The 14,008-nt window shown below is 43.4% G+C and overlaps 1 protein-coding gene across 1 annotated transcript in view; it reads right to left on the bottom strand.

The window, feature by feature from the left end:
• The window catches only part of mmp24 (matrix metallopeptidase 24), a gene marked incomplete at its 5' end in the record, with an annotated part of 47,847 nt that extends 34,146 nt beyond the window's left edge, over positions 1-13,701 (bottom strand). The window contains one exon of the mRNA XM_084543674.1: positions 13,528-13,701. Coding sequence (XP_084399800.1) covers positions 13,528-13,701 — 174 coding nt within the window. The remainder of the gene's footprint in view (positions 1-13,527) is intronic.
• Between the last annotated feature and the right edge of the window lie 307 nt (positions 13,702-14,008).

Below are 14,008 nucleotides of genomic sequence, written 5' to 3'. Positions count from 1 at the left end.
TGGATAATTACTGCATGGGTAATTATCTTTCAGCTGACAACAAGTTATTTAAGCCCATGAGTAGCTTCTCATTTCTTCAACAACCATGTCTAAAGACACATCCTGTGGTCGTCTGTTTGAGAAGGGTCAAATCATTGGCATGCATCAAGCAGAGAAAACATCTAAGGAGATTGTAGAAACTACTAAAACTGGGTTAAGAACTGTCCAAGGCATTATTAAAAACTGGAAGGATAGTGGAGAAGCATCAGGGTAAGAAGAGAGGCAGATGAAGTGATGCACCCATCATGCCTAGTGTCTACTGTACAAGCCTGTGGGGGCAGTGCTATGATCTGGGGTTGCTGCAGTTGCTCAGGTCTAGGTTCAGCAACATTATGTGTCCAAAGAATGAGGTCAGCTGACTACCTGAATATGCTGAATGACCAGGTTATTCCATCAATGGATCATATTCCAAGATGACAATGCCAGGATTCATGGGGCTCAGATTGTGAAAGAGTGGTTCAGGGAGCATGAGACATCATGTTCACACATGGATTGGCCACCACAGAGTCCAGACCTGAACCCCATTGAGAATCTTTGGGATGTGCTGGAGAAGGCTTTGTGCAGTGGTCAGACTCTCCCATCATCAATACAAGATCTTGGTGAAAAATGAATGAAACACTGGATGGAAATAAATCTGGTGACATTGGAGAAGATTATAGAAACAATGATACAGAGAATGTGCTGGAATCAAAGATAAAGGAGGTCCAACGACATATCAGAGTGTGGGACCTTTTTATTTTTGTCCAGTCGGTGTATAAAGTCAGTTTAAAGTTGGTGTTCGGCCCGTGTTGTAAACATGATGTCAGATTATATCTCAGCCATCATTTACTATTCCTACTACACTCCAGTCTATTTATTTCTGGGTAAAAGTGTCTCCGTTAGAGATCAGTGGAGTCTGAGCTGGAGACGTTTTCAGCCTAAAAGCAGAGACCGGTACGAGCCACCAACTGGAGCTGAAGACGGAGCAGAGCACTAAAGCAGCGAAGGTTAAAGGTTCAGCTCCCACCGGGGCAATCCAAACTTTAGACGCATGCAGTCATGTCGCCGTGAGGCACTTTGGATAAAAGCATCTGCCAGACGCGTCGTGTTGTCGCTGTAGGGGGAAAAACCTCCGTCTCAAAAAATGTCAAACTTTACACGAACCAGAAATACCAGCGCCGTTTTAAACCTGATGACGAGGCGGTCTGGAGGTTTGTCCTGAGGCCGTCAGGAGAGGCTTGAAAAACACAGACGTCTGCAGGTTCATAACTTTCAACGCTGCATCAAAACTTATTTTAATCTGTCGACTGTTCCCTGAGTAATCTATTAATCCTTTAATTAACCAATAAATAATAAACAGAACCTCCTCTAATAAAGGTTTGAATATTATTTTAACATCATATCTATGAATAAAGAATCTATTTCAAACCATACTATACTAATAAGGCTCAGCTGAGCTAGATTTCCTGAACTGATTCACTTAGACAGATTTCAGTTTGGAAGCAATTCTCTTAGTTTCATGAAATAGATTTTCATCAAACAAACGTCCTCATTGATTCCAGATGTTTGTGGTGTCTCCTCCATCTTCTCATCTTTCCTTTAGTCCAGCTCTTCTCTGTCCTCAGACTTTTTTAATCTCTCAGATTTGGAACTTCTGTCTTGTTCTTGATCTCCGCTAATCTCGTAAAATGAGAAGATGCCGGAAATGGTGTCGATTTAAAAATAAACCAGGTGACCCAAAGATTTAATGAATCAGTGCCAGATCTCTCAAATCAGTCTTGATTTGAACCAGACAACCCCTCGATGCGTTGTCCAGATCATGACGAGAGGTTTCAGAACAACTGTCTTCCATCGAAAATTTGTAGGCGACGAAAAATTATGTGGATTGAAAAGTCAAACTAAAATTGATCGGGTCATTTTATGAGTCGGTGGTGAAGAGGTTAGCACTGATGCCTCACAGTAAGAACGTTAAAGTTGAACCTAATCCATTCACTGCTAAAGGATGCTAACACCCACTTAGAGCGGAGCCATCATGGAAGTTTACCTGCAGAAATATGCTAACCATTAGCATCACCAGATCTTTTCTCAAACACAGCGTCTCTCAGACTCTGACCAACAACCGTCAGACTAAACTCTCTGGAATACTCAGCGGTGAGTTCAGCTTCTTCTTTTGGGATTTTGTCAGTTTTGATCTGCTGGTCACGTCACTGCCCCCTGCAGGATATTAACTTACGTGACAAACATCAGAGTCTCTAATTAGGGAGACTCTGACGCTTATAAAACTTTTGGCCGAAAAAACGAAAATGCAGTTTTGGGCCATTTTCGGCCGAAAAATTGCTGCGGTTGTTGCTTGCATCACCACAACACCCCTGTTTCGGCCGTGTTGTTTCGGCCGTGTTGTTTCGGCGATAAATGTTCGGCCGAAAATGGCCCAAAAGTGCATTTTTGGCCGAAAATTTTCAGTGCATCCCTATCTCTAATGAATTTCTCCACTTTTGATGACAAGTTTCTGCAGCCCCAACACCTTCTCTTCCAGTTTTATGGCAAAAAGTATTTTTGTATTAGGGAGAGGAATCCATGTCTGATTTAATAGAATCTACAGAAAACAAACAGTAATCTGATAAAGTGATAGTGTTGACGTGAGCGCAGCCAGTGAAAAGGTTTCGTCGTAACGTGGTCTCGCATTCAAAGCGCTCCCTACGTGTAACGTGAAGCCTTTTTGAAGAATATCCAGGTGGGACTGATGGGCTCACAGCTATGAGCTCATGTCTGTGGTGTCGTATAACACTCATACATCATCCACACACACACACACAGACCAATCAATGGCTGCCAGGATATAGATGATTGCCGTGTTAGAAAGAAGCTGCAAAAGGGGAACACCAGTCTTGAGAAAACAAGATCCCAAAACGGTTTCTATTAAAACTATACATCTTCTCTGGCAACCAGAAACACCACGGCAAAAAAAATAAAACGTTTGAAACATAGAGAAAACCACCAGGAGCAGTTGTGCAACAGAATAAGCGTTGATAGATATTTCAGTCTGGACCGAAGCGGTGGATCGACCCACGCCGGCCGTCCCTAGAGGAGCTAGCATGACTGAAAAATCCAGAATCTGTCAAAGCAGTAGAAACGTAGACGAAAGCCGCGGGTCGACAACAGGAACGCTTTCCCATCAGAGCATCCTCCGTGTTTCAGGTTCACATCACAGTCTGCTGTTTTCTCACAGCTCCTGTCGGGTCATTTGATCCAGTTCACCATCCACGGTGCCTTCACACTCACTGGGATTTATGATACATGTGAGCTGTGTTCAGGGACTGAAATGCTGAGTGGGGAATGTCAGGTCTCTGTGCTATCAGCCAGCTTTCAGCGAGCTGTGGAGTAAGGCAGCTTGTCTCTAAAACATTGTGGAGCGACTTCTACATTGAGTCCATAGACACGTCCAGAAACGTTTTAACCACTTTGTGAATATTTTGTACTAAAACTAAACCTGTATTATTCTCACTGTACGTTTTTTCTTCAATTCAGAAATGAATACCTTTCTGCAGAAGAAATAATCAACAGATTTTAACACAAGTCCTGAAAGTAGACACAGATAGAACCCAATAAACACATGGAACAGAAACATTAGACTAAAATGAGCCAATATTACATATCATGTCCTCCTTGTTTCCAGTATCTGCTGTGACCTCCTTGTAACTAAATGTTTCTGGTAACTGCTGATCAGTGGTCTACAGCAGCTTGGAGGAATTTTAGCCCATTCCTCAGAACATCCCATTCCACTTCAGTTCTGAGATGTTGGTGGGTTTCCTCACATCAACTGCTTGCTTCAGGTCCTTCCACAACATTTCTATTGGATTAAGGTCAGGACTTTGACTTGGCCGTTCCTAAACATTCATCTTGTTCTTCTTTAACCGTTCTTTTGTAGAACCACTTGTGTTCTTGGTTCTCGTTGTCTTGCTGCATGACCCAGTTTCTTTTCACATTCAGCTCATGGACAGATGTCCTGACATTTTCTTTTAGAGTTCACTGCTAGAATTCAGAATTCATTGGTCCATCAATGATGACAGGACGTCCTGGTCCAGATGCAGCAGAACAGGCCCAAACCAGGACATTAGCACCCCCATGTTTGATGGAGGGATGAGGTTCTGATGCTGGAATGATGCAGTGTTGTTTCATCTCATTTAAACCAAACTATTCTACTTTGGTCTCATCTGTCCACTAAACATTGTCCCAATAGTCTTCTGTCATGTCCACATGATGTTTAGAAATGTTCTTCTTGGAGAGCAGTGTCTTTGTCCATCACACCATGGTTGTTCAGTGGATTCATCAACATTAACATCAGCCAATGAGAGAGAGGCCTTTAGCTGCTTAGAAGTTCCCCTGGGTTCCTCTGGGACCTCTCAGACTATTATGGAGTGATCTTTGTTGGTGGACCACTCCTGTGGAGGGGAACAGTCGTCTTCAATCTGTCTGACTGTGGATTATTTGTGGGTTCCAAACTCTTTAGAGATGGTTCTGGAACCTTTTCCAGCCTGATGAGCAACAACAACTCTTTCTCTGAGCTCCTCAGAAAGCTCCTTTGTCCACAAACATGTGTTGTGAAGATCAGACTGAGACAAATCCCTGATTTATTGAAACCAGGAACTGAACCACACCTGAGTCTCATTACATTGATGGAGACACTTCTGAACACATGGACTCTGATTGGATCCTAGAGGAGCACCTCTCTGATATGTAATATAGGCTCATTTTCCTCAATAAATAAATATACCAGCATAATATTTCAGTTTTATGTGTTTGATTTTGTTCTCTTTCGAAACCTTTAAATCTTTCATATTTGTACATTATGTACATTAGTGAACACATTCTAATATGAATCAGGACAGCTCTTGTGTTCAGTTGATGTTGAAACAACAAAGAACAGCTGAAGACTTACTTAAGGTAGCCATGTAACAGCGGTGGTCCAGAACTTAGTCCAAACAAAAGAGTAACCAGATGAAAGGTGATCCAGAATAATCCACAAAAACTAAAAGAAGTTAAAAAAAAATACAAAGAGCCAGGAAACACCAACGGGAACCAGTGAAGGAACCCAAGCAAGGAACCAGACACATGGAAAACTGGTCAAGTAGAAGGACTATATAGAAACACTGGGAACTAATGAGGGTGAGACCAATTAGAGAGGAGCAACCAATCAAAGAGAAGGGGTGGCAGAGTGAACAGGAAGAACAACTAACTGAAAGACACAGAGTAAGGGACCATTTCAAAATAAAACAGGAAACAAAAAAACTAACTAAAAATGAGAAGAATATAAGTGCTGCTGAATGTTGTAGTTAACTATTCACTGTTCAATGTCTTCTTTTATTTCACATCTTAATTACGTACTTCTATTAGTACGTATCTTCTATTATTAATTAAAGGAAACAGCTTCTAGAAAACAAGTCTGAATCTGCATCTGCACAAAAGTAAACTCTTTAAACTGTGACTCCATAGACAGGTTGAAGACTTCCCAGCGATGAATACGTTATGACCAAACCTTCACTGTAACCGGAGCAGCGTCGGCCGCTCGGCTCGGCTCGGTCTGCAGCGACGGGCAGATGGACGAACAGATTTCTCAACAGATCAGCGGAGATTTGATGGATGGACGGAGCAGAAGGGAGGAGGAGGACTGAGTGATGGATGAAAGGACGTCTGCTTTGTCGGCGTAGACCCTCAGACTGCTGTCTGAAATCTTGGTTAATTTCCGACAGAATCTGCAAATGTTGAATCACTTTTTAAAACTAAAATGACAAAAATCTGTTCGTTCCTGCTCCTACGACGTGACAACTTCAGGACATCAGCAATAAGAGAAGTTGTAAAACAAACGCACCCAGAATTAAAATCTAGATGAAGCGTTACCAGGATCTAATTCTGATGCTCGTACGTAAAAGAAATCTCCATGACCATTTAGTTCACAACTGCATCCAACATCAATGGCAGTTTTTCAGGCGTTACTCCTGAATAAACAAATACTCAAGTCTAATGTTTCTGCTCCATGTGTTTATTGGGTTCTATCTTTGTCTACTTTCAGGACTTGGTGAAAATCTGTTGATGTTCTGAATCGTTTTTATGCAGAAATGCAAAAATATTGTGAAGGATACAAACACTTTCAAAGCAGCACTGCGTCTCTCCAGAGTTGGATAAAGAGGTCAGTGTGAATTATGCCGGTTGCCCTAAATTAACTGAGTCGGTCTAAAGGAGTGAGGATTCAACAAAAACAGAAGTTCTAATAACTTAAAAATATGCATCCAATGTTTTACGTCTTTTTGACAGATCAGCAGTTACCGGAAACATTCAGTTACAAGGAGGTCACAGCAGATACTGGAAACTTCACTGACCTTATCACCTCGCTGATACATGAATGAATGAATGAATGATTAACTTTTCACTTTTTTATCCGTGAATCTGTGGCACAGAACAACACTCCACACAGATAAAACACCAGCATACGTCTCAGCTGACAGCAGATCCAACAGCCTGTCCATGAACCGTTTCCTCGAAAAGGAGGCAAACGTCAAACAGAAACAGCTGGAACCCTGTTTCCCTCATGTGCATTTCTATATTCCATTTATTTATTTTTAAATCTTATTACGTCCCCTGAAACATTTCAATTTAGCGTAAGGTCAATAAAGACCGTTATACACCGGGATGAGGTGCACTAGCTGCGGGCACATACCATAATTAAATTTACATCTGGGTGTGGAATGGTTTCCTCCTCCTGCGCTGCCACGCTGATCAAACGTAATCCTTCTGCGCTGCACCCGGGGAGCTTATCGAGAACCAAGAAGCTGTTTCTCAAAACAGACCGAGCGCTGCATCATATTCATTTATAATTAGAACTGCACTCAGGGCCTCTGCCGCGCTGCAGGACTCATCCAGAGCTTCAATCTACTGCTGCAAGAAAAACACAATGTTGTGCTATTAAAAGTGATGAGAGTGATCTCCTGGCTGCTGCAGCAACTCACAAATGACTTCCCATCAATCAGTCAATTGATCAGTTACTCATCTGACTGAGGATCATATATAAACTGCAGTGATGCTTCAAGGTATTTGCACTCTTGGGAATTTTCTACATTTCTGCATAAAAATTAGTCATAAAATTTTTGTTTAAGTCCTGAAATAAGACACCCTTGTGTATTGGGAAAATGAGCCAATATTACATATCTGTGAGTTGCAAAAGTAAGTGCACCTCTGGGATTATAAGTTAATGATGAGACTGCGTTCCAGCATCAGAACCTCATCCCTCCGTCAAACATGGGGGTGCTAATGTCCTGGTTTGGGCCTGTTCTGCTGCATCTGGACCAGGACGTTCTTGTCATCATTGATGGACCAATGAATTCTGAATTCTACCAGTGAACTCTAAAAGAAAATGTCAGGACATCTGTCCATGAGCTGAATGTGAAGAGAAACTGGGTCATGCAGCAAGACAACGAGAACCAAGAACACAAGTGGTTCTACAAAAGAACGGTTAAAGAAGAACAAGATGAATGTTTAGGAACGGCCAAGTCAAAGTCCTGACCTTAATCCAATAGAAATGTTGTGGAAGGACCTGAAGCAAGCAGTTGATGTGAGGAAACCCACCAACATCTCAGAACTGAAGCAATGGGCTAAAATTCCTCCAAGCTGCTGTAGACCACTGATCAGCAGTTACCAGAAACATTTAGTTACAAGGAGGTCACAGCAGATACTGGAGACAAGGAGACTCTGTGTCTGCTTTCAAGACTTTTGTGAAAATCTGTTGATGTTTTGAGTAATTTTTATCCAGAAATGAAGAAACTTCTGAAGGATACAAACACTTTTAAGTGGCGCTGCGTCGACATAATAACACTCCCAGCTTCAGAACAACAAACAAGGTGTGAAATCACCCTTAGAAAACCTGCCAGTCCTTCTATCCTCTACATGAGATGCAGAAAGTCCTCAGCGATTTAAGACGATGCCTCAAAACCTCCTCCACTGCAGTTAATGACAGAAGTCCACAGCTGCATGGAGCTTCTCCTTGCACAGAGGCAGCTCCCAGAACGGAGGCCCACACCAGGCAGCGATGCATGTTATGAATTTATATCACGGCTGTTTGAAAAGCACGTGAATTATTTAACAGGGCAGGTTGATTGAGTTCAGCCGAGCTAACCAGCTGCCACGTCCTTGCATCTCAGCCCTGTAAACGGTTCTCGACTGCTTCCAAACAGAACAATACCCTCATCAAACGTGCACTGACATCTCCTCTTATTTACAGCTGCAGCTCGCACTGAGCGAGCGGTAGGCTGCGTGGGCCGGCGCTGGAAGACAACAGCTGGGGAGGAAGGAGGTGGAAAAAAAACAAAACTCAAAGACGAATGAATAGCGAAGGACAGAGAGATGGAGGACTGCGAGACAACAAGGCTGTCAATCAGACAGCTAAGACGTTAGCCGGTGCACGTGAACACGGAGAAGAGTTTCTGTACTTCCATTCAACAATGGACCGTCAGGACAAAGCCCAACGGTAACAGGCGTGAGTTCACACCGGCCCACACAGTGAGCATACGCATGGGCCTCGGATAAGTGCAGCGCTGCAGACTCAATTAGAAACGTTTCTCAGGTGTAATGTGGTGTTTACTACACTCCAGGGATCAGCCTTCGCCCCAGAGCTCCTCCACTCCTGGGAGGAGGCAGAAAAACAGACCATCCCAGAGAAGTCTGAACACACTCTCATCTGATAATCTGACAACACCAGGAGAATTAGTGTTATTATATAATATTACAAAAATAGTGCGTTCTCAAAAATGAGAAAGTGGTAGTAGTTGATCATCTAAACAGAATCCATGGAGTCCACTCAGTCAAAGGCTGCACCCAAACAACAACAACAAACACTGAACGTTTAAAAGAAGAGAAAAGTTTCCTGGAGACAGCGTCAAGGAGAAACATCTTCCAGAGAGGGTTAGGGAGTTTATGGCAGCGTTGGATGACCAGAACATTTCTGGAGTAGAGAACACAAGGTACCAGCTACCCTCTCCACACTACATTAACTTTGACTGAAAGATTTATTGGACTGAATCCAGTCCACTCTAGGAGAAGACAAGGAAGACAAGGACAGACTTTAGGAAGACACAGGAGACCAACTCTAGGAGAAGACAAGGAAGACAAGGACAGACTTTAGGAAGCTACAGGAGACCAACTCTAGGAGAAGACAAGGAAGACAAGGACAGCCTTTAGGACGCTACAGGAGACCAACTCTAGGAGAAGACAAGGAAGACAAGGACAGACTTTAGGAAGACACAGGAGACCAACTCTAGGAGAAGACAAGGAAGGACTTCAGGAAGCTACGGGGTTAAATAAGGAGCATGTTGCATTCAATGGAGCCCAGGACAGGACATCATTGACTGGTTGTTACTAAGTGAAAATCTGTTCATACATCAACATGGTGCACCCATTCTCAACGCTAACCCTAACTTTAATGTTAAACTTAAATGCACGACTACTGACACGTCCCTGTGAAACATCACCATTAGAAGAGTCTGAGACGGCGGTTTAATTCTTAAACTTGCTCTATAATACTATATTAATAAAACCTAAACAGACTTTACTGCTGTTGATTCCTCCATCGACGTAATAAAAAAACTAAAAGATGTACATTCACAAAAGACGTGCGCTTGAGCCTCTTAAACAAAAAGTGCGTACGTACAAATAACTGCATTTAGGTTTTCATGTTTTCATGACGGATTTAAAAACATCTGTTGCTTCTAACCTGTAAAGATTGTTCATGAATATCGGCCGTTTCACTTGAACTCTATAAATAATAAATTTAAATGTCTAACGACCACTTGGAGACCACTGACGCTCCTCTGTCCCTCCGTCTGTGACCTGCACACACTGCCACCCTTTGTTTATCACCCAGTCAATGAACCAGTCGATCGCTGCATCAAGACAATCACCGGCGCCGGGTTAATCTGTTTAACGATCGCCACAAAAAGGTGATTCAGCAGCGCTGCAACCTCTACGGCCCACACAGCAGCTGCCTGAAGCCGCCAGCTAAAAATATTCACACCGAGACACGCGGTTTCTGCAGAAGACATCTGACCTGTTGTGTAAACGGGCAGACAAAGAACTCAACACCTCCTCTAGAACCATCTGTTTCATTCGTGAGCTGCATCTCGGTGCAGCTGCAGACCTGCATGTCCCCGTCACTGGTACAAACGCAACGTTAAGGTGATGCTAGGACGTGAGATGTTTGGGGGTTCAGTGTGGCTCCAGTGTCTGACAGAGCTTCCTAACGCACATAAAACTGAGCTCCCATTGGTCCATATCTACAGGAAAATGGACAACACATGAGACGAATCGAATATTCCTTAAATTTTAGCCAAAAACAGCAAGAAATTATCAATGAATGCGTCAACTAACAAGACAATGAATTCAACTAGTTTTGAAGGAAAAACTTCAAATGATTCTACTTTCATCTTCTATAACTAAGATTTAATGACGTGTTTCATCTTATGTCATAAATAACTGAATATTTGAGGTTTTGGATCTTTGCAAGTGCAACTCAAGAAAACACATGGAAGAAGACAAAAACACAAGACAAGTAAGATTCATCAATTTGAAACGAGCAACACATTGCAAGAAAATGAAAATGCCCCCAAGTGACCCCAAAACCTGATGGGACATGTCTGTGAAGGTTCTCAGTCATCCAGGTCATGGTGTAGCCAACAAAGCTTCAAAAAAAGCAACTGGACTTGTATAGTTGGACCTGTTGGGACATGTTTGTTGTTAAAAGATTTGTTGATTTTGCTACTTGTTAGAGTTTGTTTGAAATAATAATTATCTGTATTTTATTTTAACTATTTCCTTTTTCATGCGTCGTTTATCAACAAACAAAATATGCAAACTCTGTACTGGTAGTCCGCACAAGTTCGACTCCGGATTACGGGTAAACGCAGTACAGTCACTCTGTTAGAACAGCAGCGTGATGATGACCGGTGAAATGCATTCTGGGATACCTGGCTGCACCAAGTCCGTCTATTCATTCTTGATCATCATGTTGCTCTTGTGGAAATATTTGTGGATTTTAATGTGCAGATGAGATGAAGGTGATCTGTTGTCCTCTGATTGGCCAATCTATCTCACTGATGCACTGACGCTGAAAACCTGTCATCACCCTGATCACATGATTCCTTAGAAGACTTTTAGAATTTCATTCCAAGCATTTCCGGCACTTTTTAGGTTCACTGGAAATATTTCAGTTGTCGTTTGTGGCCAATTAGGTAAAACTATTTCTAAACTGAAATATCTCTAAATGAATCGATTCAGGAAATCAGCAGCGACACTTATCTCTATACTGTGTTTTATCTGTTTGCATGCACATGTCCACTGCATTCATTTTCATTTTCACCATTTTCGACTAATTTAAACAGAACCAAACAGAGGATCCTGAAGCCTTGAATATGAATATTTGAATTCTTTCATCGGACGTTTTCAAAGAAAATAGAAATGTGCCTCAGTAGAATGGAGCTGAAGCAACATAACTGACTTCTACTATTTTACATAATAACTGATTTATTGTTTGAGTCGATCAAAGTAAAACTGGTGAAAAAAGACTCGGAATTAACTGGCAACACATCTTACGATCACTTTGCAGTGATTTTTCCATGAACATTTTCTCCAACAAAGACCTATTTTAACATTTCAGGAAAAGATTAGTTGCTTGGCATCTGAGGATGTTGCCTTCAACTGTGTGAGCAAAGCAAAACAGAACATACAGCTGGACAATTGATTAGTCAACTCATCAACAACAGACTGATAGGCAGCCCTGTTTAGAATCACTTTTCGGTTATTTTTCTGCTGTTGACAGTTGTGAAAGAAATGCAACTATCTGCAGATTTCAGGATACTATTTGTTGCTTTGCATCTAAACATGATGCCGTCAGACCTGTAAGACATACTGTGGAATATCTGGAGACTCTTTTAATAATGTTTTTTTTTTGTTGCTTTTCAAGCAATTGTTGTGAAATAAATGTAAAATTTGCAGATTCCTGCATCTGAGAAGATTTTGTGCTTTCACGCCGCTAAAAACTGACGGTTTGGATCTTTTGTTCTTCAAGTCGAACAAAAACACATCTGGAGACATCACCTCGTGCGTCTGAACAAAAGAGTCTGATGACATCTCCGTCTGCTCAGCAACAATTTTGGACATTTTTATCGAGAATCAATAATGAAAATGATGTTTGGATCCGTGGAGGGAGCCCTCTCAGACCCTTTCTAACATTTTTGCAATCAGACCCCAAATTGTTGCAGGGAACTGTTTGGCATCGGCGCGACAGCAGCGCAGGCGGGATTCTGGTTTCAGTGAAAACATCTCATCCTTTGTGATGACGCCTCGGCCGCTGGCAGCCACGGGCGCTTCCTTTGTCTGAATCAAAGTGTCACCTGCAACACGAAACATCACTAAATAAAAATAATCACATCTCCTGCTGCCGGGATGCATGACCCACATTCCAAACAAGGCACCTCTGCACATTCAGCAAACAAAGCAGCTCTGCTCGGACCAAACGCATCAGCTCGCACCTGCGGAAAGAGAAAAAAATAAACCTCTCTGCTTCACAAAGAACTTTCCCCTCCGTGCGGCTGCAGCCCGAGACAAAGCCCGGCCTCCTGGAGACGCTCTAATATTTAGACTTGAACTCATCTGTGTGCACCTTTTTCCTCCTCCTCTCATCCAACTCCCTGCCATTTCCATAAATTATGGAGAGGAGGCTATATTTGGACTCGGTGAGGAGGGGGATGCTTTGTTGCAGCAGGGTTCACTCTTAGAGCTCCCTGGACGTTTGTCCAGTCTTTCCTGACACAACACATTACAACACGGAAGGCACAACACAACGAGGATTCATCATCAGCCTGTAAATGAGGAGTTAGTCACAGTTTCCGGAACCACTCCATCTTGGACCGACTCCCTGCTTTGTCCGGAAGCAGAGCCAGAACCTCTTGTTTAATTCTCGACCCCAGAGCTCTACCTGACGAACCAGCAGGAAAACAATTAAGCCTGATGAGCAATTAAGACACTGTTTGTTGGTGATTACAGGGAGATGCGTCGGACTGGCAGCTGCCTGCGCGCCAACCGAACCACAGAACAACAAAAGATTTCGTCAGTGCGCGTCTCTCTCTCTCTCTCTCTCTCTCTCTTGTTGCTTTAATTCACTCACATCACGGACTCGTGAATCTTTAATCTAGGCCACCGTGCTTACAGGAGAGGTGGCTATCACTTTCACGGCAGGTTTAAAGGCCGGATGGAGGAGGAGGAGGAGGAGGAGGAGGACGGTGCGTGAAAAGATGGAAACAAAAAAGCCTCCAGAGGAGAAGAGCGCACGGCTCTCCTCCAGCCTGAGCGCGTAAAGCCTGATGAGGATGATGAAGATGATGATGAACACACACACACACACACACACACACACACACACACACACACACACTTTCCTCCCATTGACTGTGTTGCTGCTCCTCTCACCTCCACAATGAACGTCTTCTCCTCCCCGCACACGGACACGACCCAGAACAGAATGGGAAAGTAGCAGGTCTTCCAGCAGAATCCCGGGAGCCCCGCTCTCTTCCTCCGCCTCACTCCTCCTCCTCCACCACCTCCTCCACCACCACCACCACCATCTCCTCCTCCCGTCGCCATGGCTGAGACCCCGAAATCCCCTCCTCCTCTTCCTCCTCCTCCTCCGCTTCCCGCCGGTGATTTCCAGGCTCCTGCTCCGCTCCTTTTACCGGAGGAAACGGTCCGCACGCTCCGGTTTCATCCCCGGCTCTGACTCTCTCTCTCTGACTCTCTCTCTCCCTAACCCTCTTTCTCGCCGTCCTCTCTCTCCTCCCCCTTTGTTCACCTGCGCAGACGCGCTGTGGGTTTCCTCCACTGATGAGGAGCTCGGGCTCGTTTAGGTGAAGCGGAGTCTGGATGCAGCGGAGCGGAGGCTGCAGGTCGGTCT

This window comes from Chelon labrosus (assembly GCF_963514085.1).
Source record: "Chelon labrosus genome assembly, chromosome: 4".
NCBI classification, from domain to species: domain Eukaryota; kingdom Metazoa; phylum Chordata; class Actinopteri; order Mugiliformes; family Mugilidae; genus Chelon; species Chelon labrosus.
The sequence above is the reverse complement of the archived record's forward strand: the minus strand, read 5'-3'. Positions and strand labels throughout refer to the sequence as shown.